Source organism: Diceros bicornis, chromosome 20, assembly GCF_020826845.1.
Source record: "Diceros bicornis minor isolate mBicDic1 chromosome 20, mDicBic1.mat.cur, whole genome shotgun sequence".
Taxonomy (NCBI): domain Eukaryota; kingdom Metazoa; phylum Chordata; class Mammalia; order Perissodactyla; family Rhinocerotidae; genus Diceros; species Diceros bicornis.
Window position 1 is genome coordinate 32,915,137 of NC_080759.1, and position 25,833 is coordinate 32,940,969.

The window sequence follows — 25,833 nt, forward strand, 5'->3', positions numbered from 1 at the left end:
TTCAGAGCCGCAGTATCAATGGAAACTGTTCCACTAGAGTTACATGACCCCATTTTTACAATTTGTATCATAGTTCATAAAATGCAAACTGAGAACATAATTTGCAATCAATGATTCCAGAAAACAGCAAACGTGAATCAAACCACAGAGCACAGGCCATAGCTTGGGCAACATGACCTCAGGAAACATGCCAGTGCATTTTGTTGAATTTCTAACAACCTAAAGAGTCCAAAGTTTAGTTAAAATCCAACCATCTTTGCTTCCTTTCTCCGTTCTTGATTTACACCGAAAAGCGTTACTGTGAGGAGAAGCCGGTAAGCCAGCGATGGTACAAGAAAATGTTTTACTGTAGCATCAGTTGGAATCACCGCAGGTTACATGCAATTGAAGGATATGGACTTGACCTTGATTTGAACTAGGTTCCATCTCTCAAAAGGAGATGTCAGCAGGGTTGATAACTTCTTAATTATTAATACTCAACAAGTCCACCATATGTGATGAAACCTAACAGTGACTTCACTAACGTATTTTAGACAGGGTTATGTAGACGGAGAAAAGAGGTGACCAATCACAGCCATTTCACCTCTCTGTATATTACCACTTTTTTTCTGTCACATATAAGTTAATCCTCTTAAATATTTCCCATCAGGGGAAATACAACTCTGTGAACAGTGAAATTCTCATCCACAAAAAAAAGGGAGCCTGTTTCCCCAAAGTAAATACTTTTTGATGATTCTTTCTTCTTAACCCAGATCTATGTGCTTAGAAATTCATCTCTCTGATCTGTATTTGCTCTAGGTTGGGACACACAGTACAAAGTCTCAGGAAAGGGAATATTTAGTTTGGAATTTCATCAAATCCCACTACAGATCAATGAAAACATCGATGACCTAGAATTAGAAGCATCCTTTATATTTTCATACTGCCAGTAATTAGTAAAAAAAACTAACTTTCCTTAGAGTAACTGTCGCTTTGTCTCCAATCCTTCTTCCTTCCAGCCTATTTACCAATGTCCAAGGCATCTTCCTAAAGCCTAGCTCAGATTATGTCACTCCCCTGCTCCAAAACCTTCGATGCTTCCCTCGTGTTTATGGAATGCAAACTGTTCAGCTGGCCTTAAGACCTTCTATGTTTAACCTGCTCTCCTAGTCTTCCCACTACCCCTCTAAACACATTTATTCTACATTCAACAAAGTGTCTTAAACACCACAGATGTTTAAGATATGTTAGCCAAATACAAGATGAAAGGTAATTTAGAAAAAAAAATACTACCCAAATAAAATAAATATGCTTGGTGTTCATAAGGAGAGGATAAGATCTGGAGGTCATAATAGAGCAAAAGAAAATCAAGAAGAACAAATTGCTGTTGTTCTTAAAGTAAACTAGTCTCCGAATATAGAAACAGGAGTCTAAAGAAAGGTCACAACATACAGATGTTTATACTTATCACCACTTAAGATGATAGCAATCCTGATCCAACCTTAAATCCCTCCTATGTAAAATTTAAGTGTATGAGAACATTGTAAGACCCATGACAATTTTGGTTCTGGGATATCCAAATTAGCCAAATCATTAAGTCATATCTGCAGTGGATAGTACTTAAAAGAAGAAACTGTAGGTGGGAGTGAGAAAGGAGGTATGGCCGATGGTAGAAGAGGAAAGGTTCTTGCAACAGCATTGGGAAAGAGCCTTGGCAAGGAAGGAAATTACACCAGACTCGCAGAAGACACTCAGAGGTTACATGTGAGAAGGGAGTGAGCTGTACAAGATGGGATGATGGACAAAAGGCCATTCTCAAGGTGAAAAACCAGAAAGTCTTTAAAATCTTAAGGAGACAAAAAAAAAAAAAGCCTCTTAGTATGCGTATCATCTACCACACAGCAGAACAAATACACAAGCATCGCTTTGAAACTACAATGGAAGAGAACTAAGGGATAGTAAACAGAAATGAATGGTATAAGAGCCATTATTTCTAATTTAAGAAATATAAAATGACACTGATAATGTCTTAAGTACCTCTGTTTAGTTTTAGTAAACAAAAGATATTTATGAACACTTTCACAGGTTCACCCCTGACCTCATCTACCTAATCTTGTTTTCCTTATAAAATCTCAAATTCCTCAATGACAAATTCTCCTACCACAAGAGTTTTTAAGTCTCTCCTAATCTCAGATTAGTTTACTATCTCAAGCTTGGGTTTCTTACTTGAATGAGAAATACAGAATATGTAATTAGATGAGAGTTTAGACCTAGGGAATCAGACCAATTAAAGAGTAAGGGAATAAAAAGAATGAGGATATGGCCTGAGGAAGAAAAGCTAGTTTCCCAAGTATTTTAAAGCATTATCATGACAGAAGATACTCAGATTTTGTTTTCCCACTTCAGAGATAAGAAATAAAAATACTTTAGCATAAAATGGCTCTCTTGAAATTATTACTGAGAATCCTAGAATTCTTACTATGCATTTCAAATACATCAGCTACTGGAATGACTGAAAGCAGAAGGAAAGACATTTTATCTTGGGAAACTTTTAAGGATAGGGTACCAGCAAACTCATCTTAATGGATTCACAAGGTAAACCAGTGTACCATTTACATAATGCCTAAATAAACACACTCTTTTACCTTAAAATTCAATGATAGCATCTTTCTTCTCTCTGTTCTCACTCTACTCTGGTGATCAGATTTGTAACTAAACTCCAGATGCTCCTGTTTCTCTTATTTCAGGATAAGATTCAGACAAATAAGTCATAATCATGTGGTGAGATTCACACCCAAGTCTGTGACTTCAGGCTGGTGCCCTTCACCATCAATTCACACTGCCTGCAGGCATTACTAAGCAAGCGATATTATCCCAGTGGATAAAAATATTAAAATGTGAGGGCTCACAGCCTCCCCTTAGCCTCTGCTCAAGAAAAAGCATTTCGGTGTTACCTGCTTAGCTTCCTTCTCTCTGGAGAGACAGAACAAGAGTAAGTAAGATACATGGATAGATTCTCTTGAGAAACGCAACCCAAAAAGAATGATCACCGTACTCCCCAGGGGGCTGCACAGGGAAAGAAGCAGCAGCCCAGATGTCAAGCACAGGAAAGAGTGGACGACAGAGAAACCTTTTCAGGTAGACACCAGAGGCTCCCAGGAGTTCTGGAAGCTAAAAAATAGAAGGGCAGAAGATTTTAATAACAGTTCCATGTATCTGAATTTAGACCCTAACATCTAAGAGCCATAGAAGTAAATAGTGGCATTCCTTGTAGGCAGCGTTTTTCCAAATGAGATAGGAGCTCAGGCCCTGAGCCCCAGGATTAATTAAAAAGTTTACTTACCTGATTCCCTAATTCTACTAGTTGACCCTGTATAGCTGAAGCATCTGATTTATTCATTAATTCTCGACACTAACTGACAATATTCAAACCAATAATTTGAGGACTACATAAATTCTTTGTTCCAATTCACCATCCTTCTTTGATTGGAACTAGAATCTCAACCACCTTCATCTGGACAGTGAGCTAAACGAGCTCAGCGGCCTCATTCGGGGCATACTGGCCGGAACAATAAAGAAGGACCCCGGAACAAATCCAGGATACTGATTTCTCGTGGTTTTTAATAAAATTGCTATATGTTTACATCTGACATGAGGAAGGATTTTCCAGCCCTTTGGGATGAAAGAAAGGAAACCTTTTCAAAAATAAAGAGATGATATTACTCCCAGGATGACTTGGGGATAGCACTCCCTAAAAGGAAGATGAACCAGATTCCTTTTTTCTTTGCGCTCCCTTGATTTTATGGAAGTTGTGGAGCAGGTATAAAATTAACCCTCGTACGGCTACCACATTAGATACAGACTATTTTGCATCTGTCCAGGAGACCTAGGATTTAGACCCAGCTCAGCCATTAACTCATTATACAGCTTTTGGACCTCATTCTCCCCGCTATTCAAAGAGAGCCTCAGTCTCTTACGATATTTACCACTTGCTTCTGTTCTTCCCATTCCTCGACCATCCAGGACAGATATCACTAGAAGATTACAGAACTTTTCTCTAAGTCCAGATGAAGGCTTTTGGGATCAACTTGAGTTGATTTGAAAATTTTGGAAAAAAACCCAAATAAAAACCATACACACTGGGTCTGCCTCCCCAGTTTTAATATACTCTGAGCTGCCTGGACTTAAAGGCTGTCTTCTCCACCTTTCGCAAGTCCTCCACAGACACTAGCACAGTATTCCAATATTTAAACCTGCTCATAGCTAAATAATAAATGTTTAGTGAACTATCTCAGTCAACTCAACTTTACTCGATATTTCAAGCAAAAAATTTTGCCTTGCTTTTTCTATTTTGCTGGTCTTTCCTAACCAGTTTGTGGTACACTAACATTGATGTTTAAGTGTTAAATTAACACCAAGTGACATCTCTTTTGGTCCCTGCCTTCTATACTAGCTTTAAAAATCAAAAATACTTACAGTAAAGTTTCAGGTATTATATCATAGCACCGACTGAGTGAAAGGTGTTGGAGGTAGCTGAGCTGGTAAAATTCCGGAAAGCAGTCATTCTTTAGCATGACACTATCACTGTAACAGAGCAGAAGAAAAAATTCAGCACTTATACATCAGTCCTAGCTGGAGAAGACCAGAATAGTCTACCACCTAGTTCCTTCAATTCAACATATAAAGATCCTTTCCTCATTCAGTGAGCAATCATGATTTTTCAATTTTTATTTTAAAATAAATAAACAAAAAAATACCTTAAGTCGAGGTGGACAAGATTGGGGCATCTTCCAACTAAAGTAGAGACATCTAGAAAAAAAAAAATGATGGTCACTATTAAATGAGGAACAAGACAAGAATATCTGCTGCCAATACTATCATTTAACACTGTGCTAGAAGCTGGGAACAATGCAATTAGAGTGAAAGAAAAAACAAAATTATCATCTTGGCAAAGAAGACTTTCTACCCAGAAAATCCACGAGAATCACGTGAAAATCTATTGGAAATAGTAAGACAACTGTGTAAAATGACTGGTTAACAAAAATCCATAGCTTATCTATTTATCAGCAACAGCTGGCTGGAAAAACAAAAGGAAAAAAAATCCCACTCACAACAGCAAAAAGCAGAACCAAATCCACTATGTGCAAACAAACAACATATAAAGATAGCACTTAAAAATCAATGGGGAGGGCCGGCCCCTGTGGCTTAGCGGTAAAGTGCGCGCGTTCTGCTACTGGCGGCCAGGGTTGGGATCCCGGGCGCGCACCGTCGCACCGCTTCTCCCGCCATGCTGAGGCCACATCTCACATACAGCAACTAGAAGGATGTGTAACTATGACATACAACTATCTACTGGGGCTTTGGGGGAAAAAAAAAAAAAGGAGGAGGATTGGCAATAGATGTTAGCTCAGAGCCGGTCTTCCTCAGCAAAAAAAGAGGAGGATTAGCATGGATGTTAGCTCAGGGCTGATCTTCCTCACACACACACACACACACACACACACACACACACACACACACAAATCAATGGGGAAATCATGAATTATTAAAAAATAATATTGCTACCACAACTGGAAAAAATTTATTTCTCCAACTCAAATAATATGTCCAAATAAATTCCACATATATTTAAAAAGCTCTAAATGCAAAAATATGGGTAATTATAAAGTTTTTACACACAAAAGAAAACGTAAAGGGAACATTGATAACTTACTACAAAAAATTTTTAAAACTCTACCACATTAAAGCAAAACAAAACACAAACAGAATTAAAGAGGTATCAGAAAACTGGGAATAAATGTTTCCAACATTTATTTATTTGATGGCTTTTCAGCCATCAAATGAAAAAAATTCTATTATAATGCCCAGAATTGATAAAATATAACAAAGCAGGTCCCCCCCTATACTACAAGTGGATATTTAATTTTATGCAGCCTTTCAGGAGAGTAAACTGATTTTTTTTGTTTTTGGAGGGTGAATTGATTTTTTTAAAAAAGTGTTCAGGGCATTACTCATTTTGCTCCTTGACTCAGTAATACCACTTTTAGAAAAATAATTAAAGATGTACATGAAGATATTCATGTAGCAACAGTTATAACAGCCCTTGCCCCAATTAGTTTAACATGTTAACCATCATCCATTCTATGGAACACAATGCTGATAGTAGCTATTAAAAAGCTTTTTAATAACATTTCAGGACATGAAAAAATTCTCAGGCTATATTGTATAGTGAAAACAAAACAAAATATTTACAATGCATTATAATCTCAATTAGTTAAAACACACTCACAAACTCATTTACACACAAACTCACACACAGAAAGAAAGGGAGGAAAAAAGACAGGAAGGAAATGTACCCAAACATTAACTGCAGTTACCAAGGGTGGTGGGATTAGAGGTAACATTTCAAAATTTGGACAAAGTCACATATGCTACTTTGTAATCAGAAAAAAACATCAATAAATGTAATTTATTTTTTAAAATAGACAAACTTCAATAACACCCGAGGTTTTTTTCTCTTCTCACAGCTATATCTTCAGCCCCATCCACTCCCCTGAATCCTAGATGTGCATTTCAACCGCCCCTTCAACACACCCACTGGGATATGTGACAGGTGTCTCAAATTCATGTCTAAAACCAAATACTTGATTTCTCCCCTAAATCTGCTCCTTCCCTAAAGTCTTTCCCATCACAGTAAGTGCTAACTTCACTGATTCCAGTTGCTTAGGCCAAAACCCTGGAAATCGTACTTGACTGTTTTTCTCACATCCCACATCCAACCTGTTACCAAATTCTGCTATGTTGGCTTTCAAAATGAGCCCCAAATCTGATCATTTCTTGCCACCTCGAATGTTACCACCCTAATCTCCTGTAGCCTTTTCTCAACACAGCACCAGAATGAAACTTTTAAAAGGTAAGTCGGATCATACCATTCCCTGCTCAAAATACTCCAATGGCTTCCCACCTCACTCAGAAAAAAATCGAAATAAAGCTTTTGCCTTGGCTTAGAGAACCCTTGGCTATCTCATCTCCGATCATTGGCCTTCTTGCTCCCTCTCACTCTGGCTTCCATACCAAGCCCATAACAAGAAAAAAACCTCATGCATTAATGAAGTTTGTCTATTTTTAAAAATAAATAACATTTATTGGTTCATTTTCTGATTACAAAGTAGCACATGTGACTTCCTTCCAAACACACTTGCTGGTCCTTAGTTCTAGAATGTTCTTTCCTCACATATCTATTCCTCACATATGGCTCACTTCTTTACTTATTCATTCAGGTCTCTGCTCAAGTGTCACTTCCTCTGAGAGGCCCTCTCTTTGACAGTTCCATCTAAAAATAGCCCCCTTCCTGCTACACTCTATCTGGTTACTCTGCTTGATTTTTCCTCCTTGCCTTTTCACCTCCTTTCATAACATTTAGTTGTCTGTTGACTGTCTGGCTCCCCCATTAGAACGTAAACTGCACAAGGATGACTTCATCCATTTTGTTCAAGGCCACATCTCCCAAGTCTGGAACAGGGCTTTGTGCACTGTGGTGTTCAGTAAACATCTGTTTAATGAATGACTAAAACAATGAAGAAAGCGCACAATACAATTCTGAGTGACCCATCATCTAGCCAGCCAACCGTCAACAAAAGCCAAAATAAGACATAATCTTTATTTCCATACCATCTAGGAAAGTACAAAATCTTGGGGGACAAAACTGGTTAGTCTCTGTCTCCAGCCCTCACTTAAGCCCTGCTGTCCCTTGGTGGGAAGGGCTAGTCAACAGTAGTCGCTGCCAAGATCCCCTCTGCACTGTCTTCATTTCACCACCAACCAGAGAACCACTTGAACTAAAAGGGATCTTAGAAACCACTGAATGTAATTGGTCATTTTAGAGTAAAGACAATTTTAGCTAGAGAAGTCAAGGTCAAATCCAAGGCTAAAAGCTAGGTCTTCAAGGCCTCGTTCAGTGCTTATCTATTGACCCACCGGGAGGTAGTGACCGGTGGGAGGAGGGTGGCAATAATAATGGACAACAATTACTGAACTATCACTATGTGTCAAGAACAGGTCAGTGTGCTGTACATGTATTAACTCATTTATTCCTTACTATAACTCTAAGAGATGGATTCTACTATTATCTCTATTTTATTGATGAGGAAACTGAGGAGCAGGGAGGTTGAGCAACTTGCTCAAAGCTACTCAGTAAATGGCAGAGTGGGTACTGAACTGAGGCAATCTGGCACCAGTCTAGGAGCTATAACAAAATCCATATTATCTTCTATAAAATAAAATAGTCTGAGTCATTGTTAAAGACATTAATTTAAAAATCTTTGATTCCTATTGTATAATTAAGAAAACACTTCAACTTACACTCTGTGTCTTTGTCCCGCCCTTGAATGCGTCCAGCAAGCAGGATTTTATTACCTATTACTCCTGCTAAAACTCAGGAAATAGGCTATTTGCTCTTTTTCGGAGGAACAAAGAGAAAAGTCTGAAGCCAAACTTGGACAAAATTAACAGCAGTTTGCCCACAGCACAGTTGCTCAACCTTGTACCCAGAACCTTGGTTCATTTCAGAAAGACTCTCAATAAGAAGTGAGAAATTCAGATTTGGGAAGGAAATGTAAATAGGGCACTGCCTTCTGTTCTCTTGGGGGTGAAGAGAGAAGAACTAGCAGTGGGATTCAACGTGAAGAGGATGCTCGCTGGGGGGAATTTAACATCCTCAGACGGCAATTTGGCAGGAATCATAGAAAGCTTGAAAACGGTACCTAATGCTCGACTCGGCAAGTCCACTTTTAAGAATCCATCCTTAGATACGCACTCAAAGATTTGTCTCTGTCCAGGACAAAGTTGTTGATACAAGGGGAAAACTGCGATGATTCTAAATGTCCTTTACAAGGAGATCAATTGAGTAATTATTGACTCAATACAAATTATTCCATATCTATTTGATGGAATATCACATAGCCACTGAAAATGGGGTTACCTGAAAAGAAGCATATTACGAAGTATTTCCTATACTTTGTCCCACTTCAAAAAACACTTTTGTAAAGGAAAAAGACCAGCAAAATGTTAGTGAGATTACTGACGATTTGTTTTTGTGTTTTTCCGTATTTTTACATACTTATGAGAATGATTATATAATTCTATAACCAGATATAAAATCGAGTTTAAAGGAAAAAAGTGTAGCACAGAAATATTATGTGTGCAGGGGAGTGGTAAGAAAGAGACAATTGCTGCTTTTACAGATCTCTAAAGAAAACGTTCCCTGGGCCAGCCCCAGTGGCCTGGTGGTTAAGTTCGTCGTGCTCTGCTTCAGCAGCCTGGGTTCGGTTCCCTAGAGCAGAACTACACCACCTGTCTGTCAGTGGCCATGCTGTGGCAGCATCTCACATACAAAAAAAAAAAGAGGAAGACTGGCAACAGATGTTAGCTCAGGGCAAATCTTCCTCAGCAAGAAAAAAAAAGAATATGTTCCCCTTGTCTGAAAATGCAGGCATCTGTATGTAAACTATGGCAAAGCACCCAAACCCCTAGCCACTGAAGAAAATCTAGCTTCTCTTTTCTATTGCCTGATACATCTTACTGCCCAGAGGATACATCATGTCCTGGAGAAGAAGCTTTCAAATACTACTTAAATTTTAAGAAGATACATTCTGCAAATGTTTAATTCAAATCTCTCTTTTTTGTTTTTTTCAGGGGAAGATACGCCCTGAGCTAACATCTGTTGCCAATCTTCCTCTTTTTTTTTTCCCCCTCCCCAAAGCCCCAGTGTGTGGTTGTATATCCTAGGTGTAAGTCGTTCTAGTTCTTCTATGTGAGCCACCACCACAGCACGGCTACTGACAGACGGGTGGTGTGTTCTGCAACTCGGAAGTGAACCCGGGCCGCTGAAGCGGTGAGCGCCGAACTTTAACCCCTAGGCCATCAGGCCTGGCTCTCAAATCTCTTAGAGTAAAATAAAAACTATAATAAACAAAACACTTATGCTCAGATGAGCTAACACCAACATCAAGACACCAGGATAGGGCTGAGGTACACTGCTGCTTAACTAGGGTTTGTGCAGCACGCAGACTGAATGTTAGCCCGAGATCACAAGGGGAAGCCGTGCAAAAAAATCTTGCCATTTGCAAACACTTATGTTTGCAAATCAAGATTTTCTCCACATTGGACAAACAAAACAAAGCATAACCGAATGCTGAGGCTCATAAAGACAGTAATCGCCACACATTACCCCTGACTTCAACACCTGCCTGCATTCATCAAAACCACCTCACTGCCCTCTTAGACTAGATTAAAAAGTAAGAGTTACAAATATGAACTTACAAACAGGGTTTATAACAAGGTTTTTCAACTTTGGCACTACTGACGTTTCAGACCAGGTTACTTTTTGTGTGTGATCCTGCTGTCCTGTGCGTTGTTTACCAGCATTCCTGGCTTCCACTCACTAGACGCCAGGAGCACCCCCGCAGCTGTGACAATCAAAAATATCTCCAGGTTTTCCCAAATGTCCCCTTGCCGGCAAAACTGGCCTCCGTTGAGGACCACTGCTTAATACTACTCAAACAATGCATTTCTCTACTTTTGTCTTGGAGTTTTATCTAATAACTTAGTTGATTAAAAGAAGTTCTGCTTAGAAATAAATTGTTTTAAAGTAAAAGGTTTTCACTTCCAGATTCTGGATTCAAATCCTGACACGACCTCACTGCTGTCCACCTTTATCCAACCCTTCTGATCAGCGGCTACTTCACCTGAAAAATGGGAAAAAGAACACACGTGCTGGATTACCTGAGACAACGTATGTAAGACGGCACTAAGGAGATGCTCAATAAATCAAATCTACCATTGCTGTTGTTGTTAAGAGCCCAGCAGCCCAGAGGGTCTTACCCGATCTCTGGAGATTCTTTCGGTAGCCGCTAAGATTCAGCTGGGTGATGGTCTCCGACACATGCGCGACAGCCACTTGTACGTGCTTTTCAGTGAAGTCATAACACCAGGAGAGGTTCAGCTCATCCAATCTGCACACAAGCGGGGTAACAGGGAAAGCATGACACCATCACACAGGAATGAGTTCTCTTGGCAGTACTGCCTCAGCCGCAAACACAACACAAAGCCATATATTCCTTACCATTCTATGCACAGAACCTGTTTCCCTAAGCAGCTACCTTTGCTCACCTGAAACTGCCTGCTCCCCTCTTGACACAGTCTGCCCCAAAAAGTTGCCAGGGGATCTGAGCCAAGGCCTTACTGAATGCTGCCCCCTTCTGGAGATGGATGGGACCACTCTCCTGTCCTGAAGGCTCACGCCTCATTGCAGGACTAGACGTAGACATTCTAGCCTCTAAGTTTTCTTTCTCAACCACTCAAGTTGTTAGCAAACACCTACACAGTATGCGCAATCACCTGACATGTTTTAAAAAACCGATGGATTGTACCAGAAATAAAGGGATGCTGACATTGCAAAAACCCACTTCATCTTATTTGGCCTCTGTTAACCAAGCAAACGAGGGAGTCGAAGAAAATGTCCAACCATTTAACAACACACCCCATTCCTGGCATTGCTGAGAAAACGCAGGGCTCTACATTTTATCTCATTGATAACATTCTTATCTGAAGGCAATCCACTTTCAACAGATCATTAAGGAGACAGAGGTACAATGCTGACACAAAGGGATATTCAAAAAGACACACACAGTATTGTGTATTCTGTGACCCATGTCCCCCTCTCACTTAGTAATATCTGTAACTCTGCAGCCTTTATTTATATACTGACATTATTACATAACACAAAAGATGTTTTTAATAGAATCACTCAAATTCATGGTGTATATTTGCAAGGTACCAAATTAAATCAAAAATTGTTAAGTTAGGCCTACAGATATTATGAGGGAAAAAACTGACTGTATAGTCAGGTGTAAACAGATTTCTTTCAACCATACTGTTGATAAACACATTACTACATTTTTCTTATTTTAATAGTAACAACAGCAAAAGAGATTGCTAAAGAATGTCCTTTGAAAACTTAATTAATTTGGCTCCTGAGTTTAGACAGAAAGTTGTTTAGAGGGCAAAGGACATTACATAATCCAAGAGTTCAGAGAATTAGGAATAGCTCAAAAAATTTCCCATTTCTACTCAGATGTGAAGAGTAATTGTATGTTTGAAAGAATAGCTCTATAATCAAGTCTCAAATCTTTCCTACCTGGAACAGCTGCTCAGCAAAGTCTTTAGGGCAGATTCGGAGAATCCAGAACACCCAGAAAGGTTTAGTCGTACTAAATTTGAGTTCTGCGCAAGATTACTGGAAAAAAGGAAAAATGTCAGAAGAATACCAATAAGACACTCTTATCTGATCAACAAGCATTCTGAGGGAAGCAGGCTAGTGAAGTAGTTAAGCACACAGGCCTTTGAGTCAGAAGTGAGTTTAAATTCACATCTCCCTGTCTATATGACACCAAGCAGGATGCTTTGCCTTAGTTTACTCATCTGTGAAATGGCAAAATCAGTACCTTCTTGGTAAGATTGTTAAAATTAAATGATATAATGCAATAAAGGGCTTAGCACAGCGCCTGGCACAGAGGAAGTTCACAAGAAACATCAATCAACGTACTTTTTAAATTAAAAAAAAAAAAAGCAATGGAGCAAATGTATTTCTAGTTCACTCATAATTGGAAATAGCTGCAGGCAAACTTCTACTTATAAAGTCACCAGGTTCTTTTAATTAAACGTCTCTCAAATTTGCCCTCTTCTCTATATTGCTAAATGCCTCATATTAGTGAAACTTAGTGATTAAAAGCAAGAGTTCTGGAATCATACTATATTGCCAGTTCAAATCTTGGTTCTGCCACCTACTAACTGTGTGACCTTTGACAAGTTATTCAGCCTCTCTGTGCCTCAGTTTCCAGATCTGTAAAAAGGGAACATTAAGAACATATTGCAGGGTTCCTATGAGAATTCCTTTAAAGAACTTAGTATCTGGCACACAATAAGTGCTTAATAAATGTTGGCTGCTTTTATTATTATTATTCTATTTTTTTTCACATCAGGTTTCATCATTTCTCACCACCATTTCTCACAACAGTGTCCTAACTAATCTAGTTTCTTCCATGTCTGATTGACTTTCCGAGGTGCCCAGTGAGTTAATTTTCTAAATTTCAACTCTGACATGTTCCTTCCATTTTCAGAATCACTCTCTTCACTACGCTCCCCTCTTTATAGCCTACGACAGAGTCCAGACTTCCTACAGCCTGGCAGGGCCCACCATGATCTGGTCCCTGACCATCCTCAATTCCTGTCACTCTCCTCACTGAGCCCTATGCTCCAGCAATTCCCAGCTACTTAAGAGTTTAGAACCACACAGGCAGCTTTACCTAGGCTGCTTCTTTTATTCTATCACGTGGAGATCTCCTAGCTGAATATCTTTAATACTCAGCTGAACAGTCACTTCCTCTGAGAAGGCTGTCCTCCCTAAATTTAACTAGGTCTCTCTGTGTGTTGCCACATATTCACCAAAACATTTAAACAAACACACTGTGATTATCTGTCTCTCCCATGAATGAGGCAGGAACCATGCCTTTATTCATCTTTGTATCTCTAGAACCTAGCATAAGGCCCGGCATATAGTTAACATGCAAACTTTGGTTGCATAGATGAGTCCTGGAAAGTTCTGCAGAAGCTGGAACACCGCATTGGCTGTTTCCTGAGTCTATCTGGATACGGACAGAAGGGCACCTCAGTGATACTCAGGAAACAAAATTAACCCACATAAAAACAACTGCCTTTGTCACGTGCTCCCGGCTGCCACTCACTCGACAATGGGATCCGAAAGCCGCAGGCCTTCCAGGCTTAGATTCTGCAACTTGGAGCACTGAGACAGAATGGCATGGAGGGTAGACACATTGATTACCGAGTTCGACAGGTCCACGTGCTGTACACGAAAAGGGCTGAAAACAGAAGAGAAGAAAAGAGGCTCCATAAAGCAGCTCACACAAGTATATCCAGATCAAACCCAACTCCCTCCCTTCTCCAAATGAGCAACCAATCACAAACAAGACACTAAATACACATTTCAAGTATTAGCTATAGTTTTGGTCATAAAACAAATCGCTACTAGCTAATTCCCATTCTCATTCATTTGAAAAATCAAGAGGATTTTTGCTAAGTCAAGATGTTGCTGCCCATAGAGTCCCACTCACAAATTCATCGGTGGGCACCATGAGAATGAGCTGGGTGTGGGTGACAAGGAGATCACGCCTATGATGATGCCCAGCGAGGGGGAGTGGATGAATGGCCATGGCATTTACTAAAACAAGGAAGACAATGGAAAGCAAGTTGCAAAGAGGAGTGAATTTAATTTTGGAGATGCTAATATTGAGGTATGTGGAGGAAATTCAGGTGTGGAAGTTTTTAGGTAATTAGAAACAGGAGTTTGTTTGAAAGGGAGGGCTGAGCTAGGGATGAGGATTTGAGAGTCAGGGCATACAGGTGGGTGTAAGGACACAGCTTGTCCAAGGGCAGTGCGTGGATCAAGAAAGAAGGCAGCCAGGGACGGACCCTGGAGTGAACAAAGGAAAGCCCACTGGGAAGGAGACAGAGAAGGAACAGCCACAGGAGGATTAAAACCAATGGGAGAGGTGCCACCATGTGACCACGGAGAAAAGGGAAAAGGTACGCGGGTCGGGATACATGTTTTACCCTCAGCTCTGCTGTCTTGAGCTTATTTTTCTCTTTGGTATCTAGTTATCTAGTTATTCTACTCAGTTTGAGATAGCACTAAACTATATTGCAAAACTATCAGTAACAGAGGAATGTGTTTTCAAAATATTCTACAAAACAAAAAGAGGGCATTCTTTTCAAGTTGCCAATTTGTCCATGATAGGATCAGAAACCCAGAGCTACAAAATCTGAAGAGACTTCTCATACTTTTTCTCTTTTTTTTTTGGTGAGGAAGATCAGCCCTGAGCTAACATCTGTTGCCAATCCTCCTCTTTTTTACTGAGGAAGACTGGCTCTGAGCTAACATCCGTGCCCATCTTCCTCTACGTTATGCGGGACACCGCCACAGCATGGCCTGACAAGCGGTGTGACGGTGTGCGCCCGGGATTCGAACCCAGGCCGCCAGCAGCGGAGCGCGCGCACTTAACTGCTACACCACAGGGCTTGCCCCTCTCATACTTTTTTCTTTATCAGAAATGGGCAGTGGGGAAACAGCTAGGCTGCCTGTGTCCGCTGGTGAGTGCTCTGCTTGGCTCCAGCCTCATGGGGGTCACGATGCCCATCCGCTGAGGACCCCGCTTCAGAAGCTGAATACGCATCTTTGACCCGGGGAAGAGCCCAACGGTAACCCGAGTTAAAATGGGAATGGTGTCACTGAAACCATTCAACACAAAGGCCACACAGCAAAATATGCAAATAACATCCCACATTGCACAGACGACCTGTCACAGGCCATAAGGCTGGGTACTGAAAAAAGAGAAGTTTTGATCTGTTTTCCACCTCAAGATTTAGAAATATTCTTTTCTGGGGATTTTTCTTTTTTACCTGAAATGTTCAACTAATGGTTGGTCTATAAATGATCGTGGGCAGCGGAAGGCAACCACCCCTCGGGACAGCAACCGGCCAATCACATCGGGGTGCAGGTTTCTACCTGTGAGGTCTAAGGTCTGCCACAGAGACTCATCAAACCTGGAAAAGAGGAGCACTTGATTTGATCAGTCCGGGGCGCTGGATACTGGAGGAGATCCTCAACACTGTTACTAACAAGGGGGACACGGCCACTAAACCACCTTGAAGCAAATTCCAAAGCAATCTTTGTTTTTAAGTTAACTATACAAGTAGCTATGATATTTTTAAGGCACTACTGAATATTTCTTGGTCATTTCATGGATTAGCTTCTATTTTCCTCTTTAGAAATATTTTCAATTTAGATAGTTCAATGCTATCATTACCAATGCAAGACTGGAATGAGAGAATATAATTCCAGCATTCAATTCAATTTGATAACTTTAAAAATGATTATTCAATTTGCTTAATTGATTATTGACTAGGTGAGTAGACTTCAAAAGGCCTAAATGACCCAATTTTTGTTAAGCATGAATAGGTTACCACAATTATCCTAAATAATATCTAAATATAACTACAACAAGGAAAATTAGTATTACTTTATTATAAAATATGGCTATCAGACATTTACCAGGAAAAAGAAGTTATAGTTCAGCTGTTTTACAGTACTCTTTAAGCTTAAAAAAAATATATATATACATCACAGAAATATGTATATATAGGAACTAATGTGAAAGGAAAAGGGAAAAATATTACTTAGATTTTGGATAGCATGCCTAAAGCAAAAAGAAGGTACCAAAATGTACTGAACAGTACAATAAGGGAGCTTAAATATCAATTTAACAAAAAAACCCCATGAGATCAAGCACATGAGGGAACATTTTAAATGCCTCCTAGAATTTCATTTTTTAATACTGCTTAAAGTAAGCAGACCACTGGCTAGGGCTCTGAACTAATTCTGCATAAAGAAACTATCAATGTGTGACTTGACCTCTATTACTAAGAAGGCAGGACTGCAGTGCCTCGCACATAATGAGCGCTTAATGAATGTCAGTTATTACTTTTATGACAACTGAGATGAAGATTAATAGACTCCACATGGAGAGGACAGCTGGCAGAAAAAGAAAATCAAAATGGGGTCACTTGGGTTGGGATAAGTGAAACTCAACCACCACTGCCCAGCATTTCAGCTAGCAAAGAGCCAGCTCCTGTCATTACCTAGAGCATCTTACTTCCAGCACCTTCCTTAAGGAAGGGGAAGGGGCTCCTGCTCTCTCACAATGCGAGTCCCAGATACGTGGAGGGACAAGAGAGAGAGGGCCGTTAAGCACAAAGCAAAGGATGGCCAGGGGTTGGATGTGGATTAAGAGGGGGTGGGGGATGGAAAAAAGTTCAAACTGAAAAACAAAGCCTTTTCCCTCCCTGGATTCTGGCTTGTTATTGCCTTCCCAGCTCACCAAGATTTTCCATATGCAGCTCACTGTCCACCACTGAAAAATGTTGCTCCCAAACCACCAAAAACACCGACAACTCTTGGCTGCCATGTGCTGAACACTTCCATGAGCCAGGCACCACACAGGCATCTTGACTATTTCATCCTCATAACTGCCCTGTCCTGAAGGTACCATTATCCCCTTTATACACGGGGAGACTGAGGCTCCCAAGTGTCAAGTGCCTCACTCAGGTCACCCAGAGCCTGAGTGCCAGAGGCTGGGTTTCCACTCGGGTCTAACACCAGAGCCCCACATTCTCTCTCCTCACTGCACTGGGGACAGAACAGCCGTGCGTCATGCACCCCTATAACTCCCTTCACTCCTTGTACACTGCCTGGCCCCGAGTCAGCATCCAACAAACGTGCTAAACTGAATACAGGGAGAAGGGGTTTCTGAAATGGGTTAAGTTTACACCTCCAGGAGACTTCTCCCTTCCACTGTGAAACAAAGACACTAATTAATAAAAATATGTAGATACCTAGTTTGCTTTGTGCTACTACATTTTTCTTGGTTTTTAGTTTCACCAGACCCAAATGAATAAATTAATAACTCTCCTTTTCTCCCCCCTACACCCAGCATATACCAAAAGGGGTGAAAAATACTTACGCTAGGTAATACCACCTCTTACAAACACTGGAGACTTTGAGGAGTTCCGGGAGGCAGAGGCAGGAAAAGATTCCTAAGAGCAGCTCATCTGGAAGGGAGTCCCATGAAACACCTTTGAGGAAAAAAAAAAGATGTTTTTCCATCACCATTCTTTTAGCCTTCAAGTCTATTGAAGTCTATTGTATCTTTTCATGCACGTAAAAGATATACAACATTTAGCTTAAAATGGGAATTTAACGCTAATCGAATTACTCATTCTCACAACTGTTTCTCTGTTCACCACTGACTGTCTACATACCCTGAAGTAAGCACCACTTTCTCAGCAAAGGAGAAAAGAGAAAATCAAGAATATTTTTCATAACATTCTTCCCCTCAGGCCCGCTGGGCAGTCTTAGGCAAGAATTGTATTCACGGTGGTCCAGAACAAGTCCCCACCCATCTCCGGAATCACACAACATCTAAGAGACACTGATGCTGTGGGTCGCTAAGGAACGCCTTGTTTCTGTCTGAAGTGGATTCAGGGGTGGAGTTATCAAGTAGGGATCTTATTTAAAAGGCAGAACCTTCCTCCCTCTTCTTTCAGGTTTACAGAGAGCACACAGATGTCCATTTACCTAAAAGGAATATCAAAGGGTGCTCTCGCCCATCAATTCAACAGAGAAATTCAACACGTACTTACTGAGCACCTACTATGGTGCCAGGTATGGTTTTAGGTGTTGAGGAAAGAGGAGAAAACGAGACAGACAAAATACTTTACTTTCTAGTGGGAGTAAACAATCACACATTAAAAAAAAAAGTAAATTATATGATATGTTGAAATTGATTAGTGCTATGCAAAAAAATTAAGCAGGCTAAAGCAGATGATGGGGAGAATGGGGTGGGTGTTGAAAGGCTGAACACAGCAGTCAGAGGAAGCCTGACTGACACAGCCATAACTGAGCAAAGGCTTGAACAAAGTGAGGGAGCCAGCCCTGTGTTATCTGGGGTGTATTCTAGGTGCTGGGAACAGCACGCCTGTTTTGAGGAACATCAAGGAGGCCAGTGTAGAAGAACAGAGTGAGCAAGGGGGAAGCGGGTAGTAGATGAGGTCACAGTGGCTAGGTTACTGGGGGCTTTCTAGTCATGATGAGGTCTTTGGCTTTGACTCTGAATGTGCTGAGGATCCACTAGAGGGTTCTGTGCACAGGAATGACAGGATCTCACATAAATTTTAAAAGGATCACTCAAGCTGCTGTGATCAGAATAAAGTGGAGGGATAAAAAGGTGGATGCAGGAAGACCAGTTTTCTTAGTCTTATAAAAGCAATCTCTAAATAGCTATCAACAACTATTAAACTCTCACATATGAACATATGGAGTAACACACAAGATCAGGATAATATGACAATGGCCAAGAAGGAAACAAGTATGCACCAAAGAAATACCAAAAGAGTAGTTATTTTAATAACTTGCCTTCCCAGTCTCTACCTCCAGATCTCCTACACCAATTCTAGTGCTATCCTTTCCCTCCTGTGATGGTTATTTTTTGTGTAACTTGACTGGGTCAAGGAGTACCCAGGTATTGGCTTAAACACTCTTCTGGGTGTGTCTGTTTCTGGATGAGATTAACATTTGAATCAGTAGACTGAGAAAAGCACACTGCCTTCCCCAGTGTGGGCGGGCCTCATCCAACCAGAGGCCTGATTAGAACAAAAGGTTGATTAAGGTAGAACTGGCTCTCTCTCCCAGTCTTTGAGCTGGGACCTGGGTCTCCTCCTGCCTTCAGACCCAGACTGGAACCCACACGTGAGCTCTCCTGGTTCTCAGACCTTTGGACCACAGATCTTAGGACTTAGTTTCTCTAACTGTGTAAGCCAATTCCTTATAACAAATCTCCATACATCTCCTATTCTTTCTCTGCAGAACTCTGACTAATACAGACCCCCTCCCCACTTTAAAGGGGCCAGTACATGGCACCATGCTCCCTGGAGAACACAATGGAGAAGAGGATCAAGGAGGGAGATAAACATCTTAGTTGCTGCCTCTGGGTGGTATCCCTGGGCAATCTTTCTAAAACAGTCATGCCCTTCCCTCAATTAGAAACCTTCAACATTTAGTCTCAAGTCTATACTGCTTAGCTTGAAGTTCAAAGCTTTCACATCAGGGCTCAACTCATTTTTCTTTGTTCATTATCTAGAAACATGCTACAGCCATTTGGAGTTACTTGTAATTCTTGGAATGAGTCATTATGCATCATATCTCAGGGTCTCTGTACATGCTGTGCCCTCCTCCAACCGCTACTCATTTAAAGTCAAGTTGCTATAAAAGCCCAACTCCTATGGAAAGCGTCCCATGACATCACCAAGAACAGGTTACCTTTTTTTACCACAATTTTATTATTTACTTACTCATCTGTCTAGGGTCCCACTAGGCTACGAGTTCTTGAGAACAAGAACTTGGGGTTTTTTAAAAATAATCTTTCTATTTCTAGGAACTAGCACAATGATACATTCATCCATTCATGCATTTATTGAACATATACTATATGCTGGGGTCTGTTCTGGGTTCTAGGGATACGAACATGAACAAGGTATGGCCTGCTCAGAGTTGGAGAGAGACAAACAGGAAACTTCAATAAAGTATCATGATGGGCTGCAATAGGGTTCAGGGTGCTGTGCTGTGCAGCATATGGGGCTGGAGTAGTAGTCAGGGCAGCCCTCCTGGAGGAAGTGGGTTGTATTGAAGAACGAGTAGGTGATGTGCAGTTGCTCAATTAATGCCTGCTCCCCTCTCTCCAGAGGACAAAATTAAAGGACTGAGGCTCTGAAACCTAGGGTTAGAGGGATGAAGGCAGATCATCCACAGTGACCCTGGACCACAACCAGGGGAGGCAGCTGTAGATTACGCTGAGGCCCCTCAGTGTGGCAACCACCCTCTGTCACCACCACAAAGCTCCTCCAAGGTCAGCATGCACAGAGGACTGAGGTTCTCAAACTGGGCTCCTACTCTGCTCCCCAAATTGGAAAAAAGTTGATGGACAGGCTTTTCTCAAGTTTTTCTTCCATTAATTCTTCACTCTCTGACCTCTGCTGCCTCTTGCATATATAGATAAGATTCTAGCATTTGATTTGGCAAAAAATTACACATTTATTTACTTCAGGTCTAATAAGTGGAGATTTTATGATCTGCAAAGACCATTCTGACACCAGGTGCTTGGCCTCCCCAACAAGTGTGAGACCCACTGGACCGAGGAAGAAGCATGGCTATGACTGGAATTCACCTATGTTGCCCTCAAGTCTGTGAACCTTGGATAAATTACTTAATCCCTCTGTGGCTCAGTTTCTTCATGTGTAGTAATGGGAATAAAGATTTATTTTGCAAAATTGTTCACCGTGAAGATATTTAATAATGTATGAGAAAAGATTCAGCAGCATAGAGTCAGACTTTCCTTTCTCTTTCTTGCCTCTATTCTTCTGCTTTCCTCATTAAATCTGCACATTTTCCTGGTGTGTTTGACCTTTTCTTTTCAATGCTGCTTGGAACTTTCACCTACGTGCAAACATCCAAGGTCTGAGCTGGGTCTGGACAAGGGCAGCATGGTGGGATTTAGCAAGACCCCCAACTGCCCCCTATCTAGATGTTGGACCTCCAGAAGCAGATCCTGAGGATCTGAATTCAAGAAATTTATTTGAGAAGTGATCCTAGGAAGCACTGGCAAGAGTAAAGAGACATGGGAGGTAAGGAAGCCAATTCGGGGTACATTAATAAGCAGGTTATGGCTGAGGGCAACTGTGGTTCAAATCTGCCGGGGACGCCAGGAGACCATATAGCACCTGCCCCAGAGCTGTCCCAGCCAAGGGCACGGGTGCTGGGGTATTGATCCACCAACTGCTGTCAGTCACCGGTTGGGGGCTTCTCAGAAGCGGGGCAGGAATGTGAACTCCCCAGTATGCCTGCCCAGAGAAAGCCTTCAAGATAGAATATCATCTGCGTGCAGGAGAAAGCCTTTGGCATACAGGGGAAGGGTGAGCTTCAAGGGCCTATAGATGGGGCACCGAAGTATCCACTAACGATGGTGGGAAAAGAAAATTAGGGAGGCTCATTGTGAAGTACAGGCCAGGAGAAAGAAATGAAATAAATTCATGAACTTGGTGCTTCCTATTTTATTGGGAAGACATAAGAAATCAGGAACAATCAGAAGAACAATATGAGATAGGTAACTACAACGCTAGGAGGAAAATTTGGCAGAGCAATGAACGCAGAGGACAACAAAGCCACACAAGTAAGGTGGGTCTAGACTTAAGGAGCTTTGCATTGCAACTTCCATCTTCACCTGCCCAACTCCTACTCGCTCTTAAGATCTCAGCTTAAGTGTCACTTCCTCAAAGGAGCATTCCCAGGTCACCACCATAGCCCCTGTCCAGTCTGTACATCCAGCACCTAGCACAACACCTGGCACATAATAGGCATTCGTTAATCTTTGCTAAATGCATTATACCTTTTACTCTCCCCTCATTCAAACCGTGAATGTGCTAAATCTATATTTGTGTGACTGGTACCTTTGTTAACCAATTAACTTCTACATAACCAGTGTCTAGCACAGAGCCTGGAAATGAATATTACAAAGTGCTCAATTGATATTTCACAAAGAAATGATGGACACCCAAGGGAAGAATGCCGGCTTTATTTCACATAAAAGCAAAACTGTTGGCCTCTTAGGACCAGTTTCCTCATTTGTAAAATGACAAGGTTGGCCTATGGCTCCACTTCCATAAACGTTCCTGGGTGCCTAATTAATGCACTAGTGCTGGGAGCTGGGTGTAAGCCACAGTCCCTGCCCAACGGGAGATGAACTAATGAACAAATACATAACCTAACATTTAAAACTGCCATTTACTGAAAGCCCTAAAAAGTCTGAGGCGTTTATTAAAGCACACTGACTCTAATCTTTGCAGCAACCCTGTGTACTAAGTAGTATTATTCCATTTTACAGATGAGGAAACTTGTCTCTGCGGGGTTAAATAACCTCAGCAAGGTGATATCAACCATTAGGTGGCAGCGCCAAGGGGGAATTGTGGGTCTGTTCTGTTTGTCTCCAAACCCCACACCCCCAGGTGAAGGTGCAGAGCCACAGAGGTGGATGTCTGAAGGCTGGCCAGGTGGGAGAGGGCACTGCAGGCGGGGTTACAGAAAGGGCACGGCATGGCACTATTGGCGTACAGGGGATGAAGCTGAAGACAAAAGTCCAGGACACAAAGGCAACGTCCTCTGTCAGTCCATGAGCAGTCTTTGGGGGGGAGGGGCTTCAGGAGAAGATGCAACTATGACAAAAGGGACAAGGTCACACAACTAGTAAGTGGCAGAGTGGGAATTCAAACCCAAGTCTGACTCCAAAACTATGCCATCTTTCCACCCTAGGATGCTCTAAGACTCTACGCTCTCCCCCGTTCTGAGTACTTGATGTTCTACAAGTTTTAAAAAGGTGAGAATTAAACCTGACTTGCGATGGAAAAAGAAATCAATCAGGGCTAGGGATGGAGAGGTGGAGGGGAGAGGGAGTAAAACAAAGATGCTGAGAGCTATCAATGGTTGGCTACCAGATGGAAGGAGCAACGGCCAAGAAAATGCACAGACTCAGCTAGCAGCCAAGTACCCAGGGCTCCATGCAGCCGACCACAACATGACACTAAGTCGAGGGCCCCTGGGGTGCGAGTGTCACAGTCTGAAATTGGCTGCTGTCTCAGCAGATGGGGCAGAAGTCTGTCTTCATATAGCTGCTCTAGTGGCTGGTATCCAGGCTTATGATACGCTTAATCTAATTTTACTTGCCATATTTAATTCTCAAAACATCAACCATCTGTTTCTTGGATTCCTGACTACTGCTGCCTGATCTGTTTGCCCAGAGCGGATGGAAAGTCCAGAGCAGGTCTTTCCTCCACTCACCTCTTCTAAATCCTGCCAAGGCTGCATACCAGCCCTTCACAGTAAGAGAAATAATTATTAAGTCCATGGCCTTCAGGCTTTAACTACATGGACAGCAGTTAAACATACTTTGGAGCCACAAAAGGTGATTCACAAAACTCCTAGTCATCACCCTCAGCCACCACTATTTCCACTTATTCCTTAGTTACGAACCCAGCTGTCCACTTCTATAACTTCATCATTGCCCAGGCCTCTTAAACTCCGCAGGAAAGAGTGGCTTGTTGAAGAGTTTTCTATGCATTAGATCTCTGCAGTATGGATAACTCATCTTACTTGATATATTTATTTCTTAGAACATTACCTACACTCAGATTCAAATTAAAACTCTAAAGTAATCTTAATCATAAACAAAATTTTGACTCTTAAAACTGCTCCTCTCTTTAAGTGCAGATGAACTTGAAGGACAAGCAGACCCTGGCGCTCACACCGACTGTTTTCTGTGTGTTTAAGGGTGGGGGCCCACCTCCTGTTTGCTTTTGCCAGCTTGTTTTAAGTAGTAACAACCCATGCTTCCCTTCCTGGAAACTGCAACAGATTCTGCCATCTACAATGAGTTTTCCTCCCTCTTCCTACAAATCATAAAGAGAAAACTCTAGGCCATGCTAGCTCTTGGTATTTTGGGGTTTTTTGGCTAGGTGGGCAAAACTGGAAAAAATAACCACAGCAAAACAAAAACAGCGGTCCTCGATGACCTCCCAGCCCCACAACCCTACATTTCTATGAGAGACTTGCTCAACCCCGGAGCGTGCGAAGAGTATAACAAACCAACCACGGAAACTGCGATTTGGAGAATAAGGTACAACATCTAAGCTCTGCCATGTTTACTGCTGCATTCCTAACCTCAAGAATGGTGCTCACTAAATACTTGCTAAATGAATGAATGAAAGGAAGCTACAGGGCAAAGAAAGATGCCTGGGAGGGTCCCATGAAGGCTCTTACTGAGCTGAGTTTTGGGAGCCGCAGGCCAAGATTCATTGCTGAGTCATGAAATCAATTTCGTTTGACCAGCAATGTTTTGAAAGAATGGAATGAACAGAATAGAAAATATCTTAGTAAAGGGAGATATAGTTTTGTGAAATTTCTGTTTCACATACACACCCAGGATTGCAATGTAAAATATATTTCTTATTGGCTAAAAAAAAAATTGGAGGAAAAATATTTGCCTGTGGGTATTAAAAAGCAGATTCCCAGGCTCAAGGCAGGACTTCTTGGATTAGAATCTCAGGAATTTTGCACTTTGAACAAGTTCCCTTGGGGACGGCAGTATACTCTAAACTCTGGAGTCTCCAGTCTGAAAATCATTGTTGGGTCTGGAATTTCAGGCAGTTTAATAGCCATGGAAGAGCCGATCAACAAATTAGTTCAAGAGCGTTTTCAAGGCAACCTCTGTTTGTGGGAGGTCGACAGGGGATCAGGACAGGCATTTAATAACCATGAATAAAATGCAGTTGTTCTCTTTCTGCCCATGACTGACCTCACTACTGGGCCATTTCCTTCCACACACTCACCCCAAGGGCCAATCAGACCTGTCTTGGTACTGGTTGGCCACACAGTTTTTATCTTCCAAAATAAACAGATGAAGAGGATTTAGTCGCCAGATGTGAGCCTGGCTTGGGGCCCGCAGGAAGAGAATGCTGAGTGAAGAACCAAGAAAAACTCACAGCCCAGGGCCACCATCACCAGTTATCTGCGTAAAGCATGTGTGGCCTGTTCTACCTTAATCCTGGCAGAGCTGTCAGCCACCTGCCTTGACAACTGCAGACAAAACTCCCTGGAATGATGACCCAGCTACACTGGAGGCCCCAGGCTCCTGGAGGCCCACTGGAAATCCTCTACATCAGCTGTCTCTCATCCTGCATCATTGAACCTACCCCTCCCCCTTCCACACCAATTAACCAATCCATAGTGTGTGTAATTCCACGCACATACAAAGTATACTATTAGTTTCCTTCCCTGCCTCTCTCTTAGGTAATAACAAATATAAAACTCACTATTTTTTCTCTTTCACTTCAGATATATATATTTCTTTTGGTGAGGAAGATTGGCCCTGAGCTAACATCTGCTGCCAATCTTCCTTTTTGCTTGAGGACTGGCCCTGAGCTAACATCCATGCCAATCTTCCTCTATTTTGTATATGGGACGCCACCAGAGCACGGCTTGACGAGCGGTATGTAGGTCTGTGCCCAGGATCTGAACCCGTGAACCCCGGGCCGCTGAAGTGGGGCACATGAACTTAACCA

The 25,833-nt window shown here is 41.7% G+C and overlaps 1 protein-coding gene across 2 annotated transcripts in view; it reads right to left on the bottom strand.

Moving 5' to 3' along the window:
- The window catches only part of SKP2 (S-phase kinase associated protein 2), a 31,508-nt gene that overhangs the window by 1,941 nt on the left and 3,734 nt on the right, over nucleotides 1–25,833 (bottom strand). The window contains exons 3-9 of one of the 2 annotated variants that reach the window (XM_058564236.1): nucleotides 17,634–17,745; nucleotides 15,514–15,657; nucleotides 13,782–13,916; nucleotides 12,176–12,274; nucleotides 10,861–10,991; nucleotides 4,737–4,788; nucleotides 4,456–4,563 (exon numbers count right to left, since the gene is read on the bottom strand). In XM_058564236.1, coding sequence (XP_058420219.1) covers nucleotides 4,456–4,563; nucleotides 4,737–4,788; nucleotides 10,861–10,991; nucleotides 12,176–12,274; nucleotides 13,782–13,916; nucleotides 15,514–15,657; nucleotides 17,634–17,745 — 781 coding nt within the window. The remainder of the gene's footprint in view (nucleotides 1–4,455; nucleotides 4,564–4,736; nucleotides 4,789–10,860; nucleotides 10,992–12,175; nucleotides 12,275–13,781; nucleotides 13,917–15,513; nucleotides 15,658–17,633; nucleotides 17,746–25,833) is intronic. The other variant, XM_058564237.1, reaches the window with a different exon arrangement.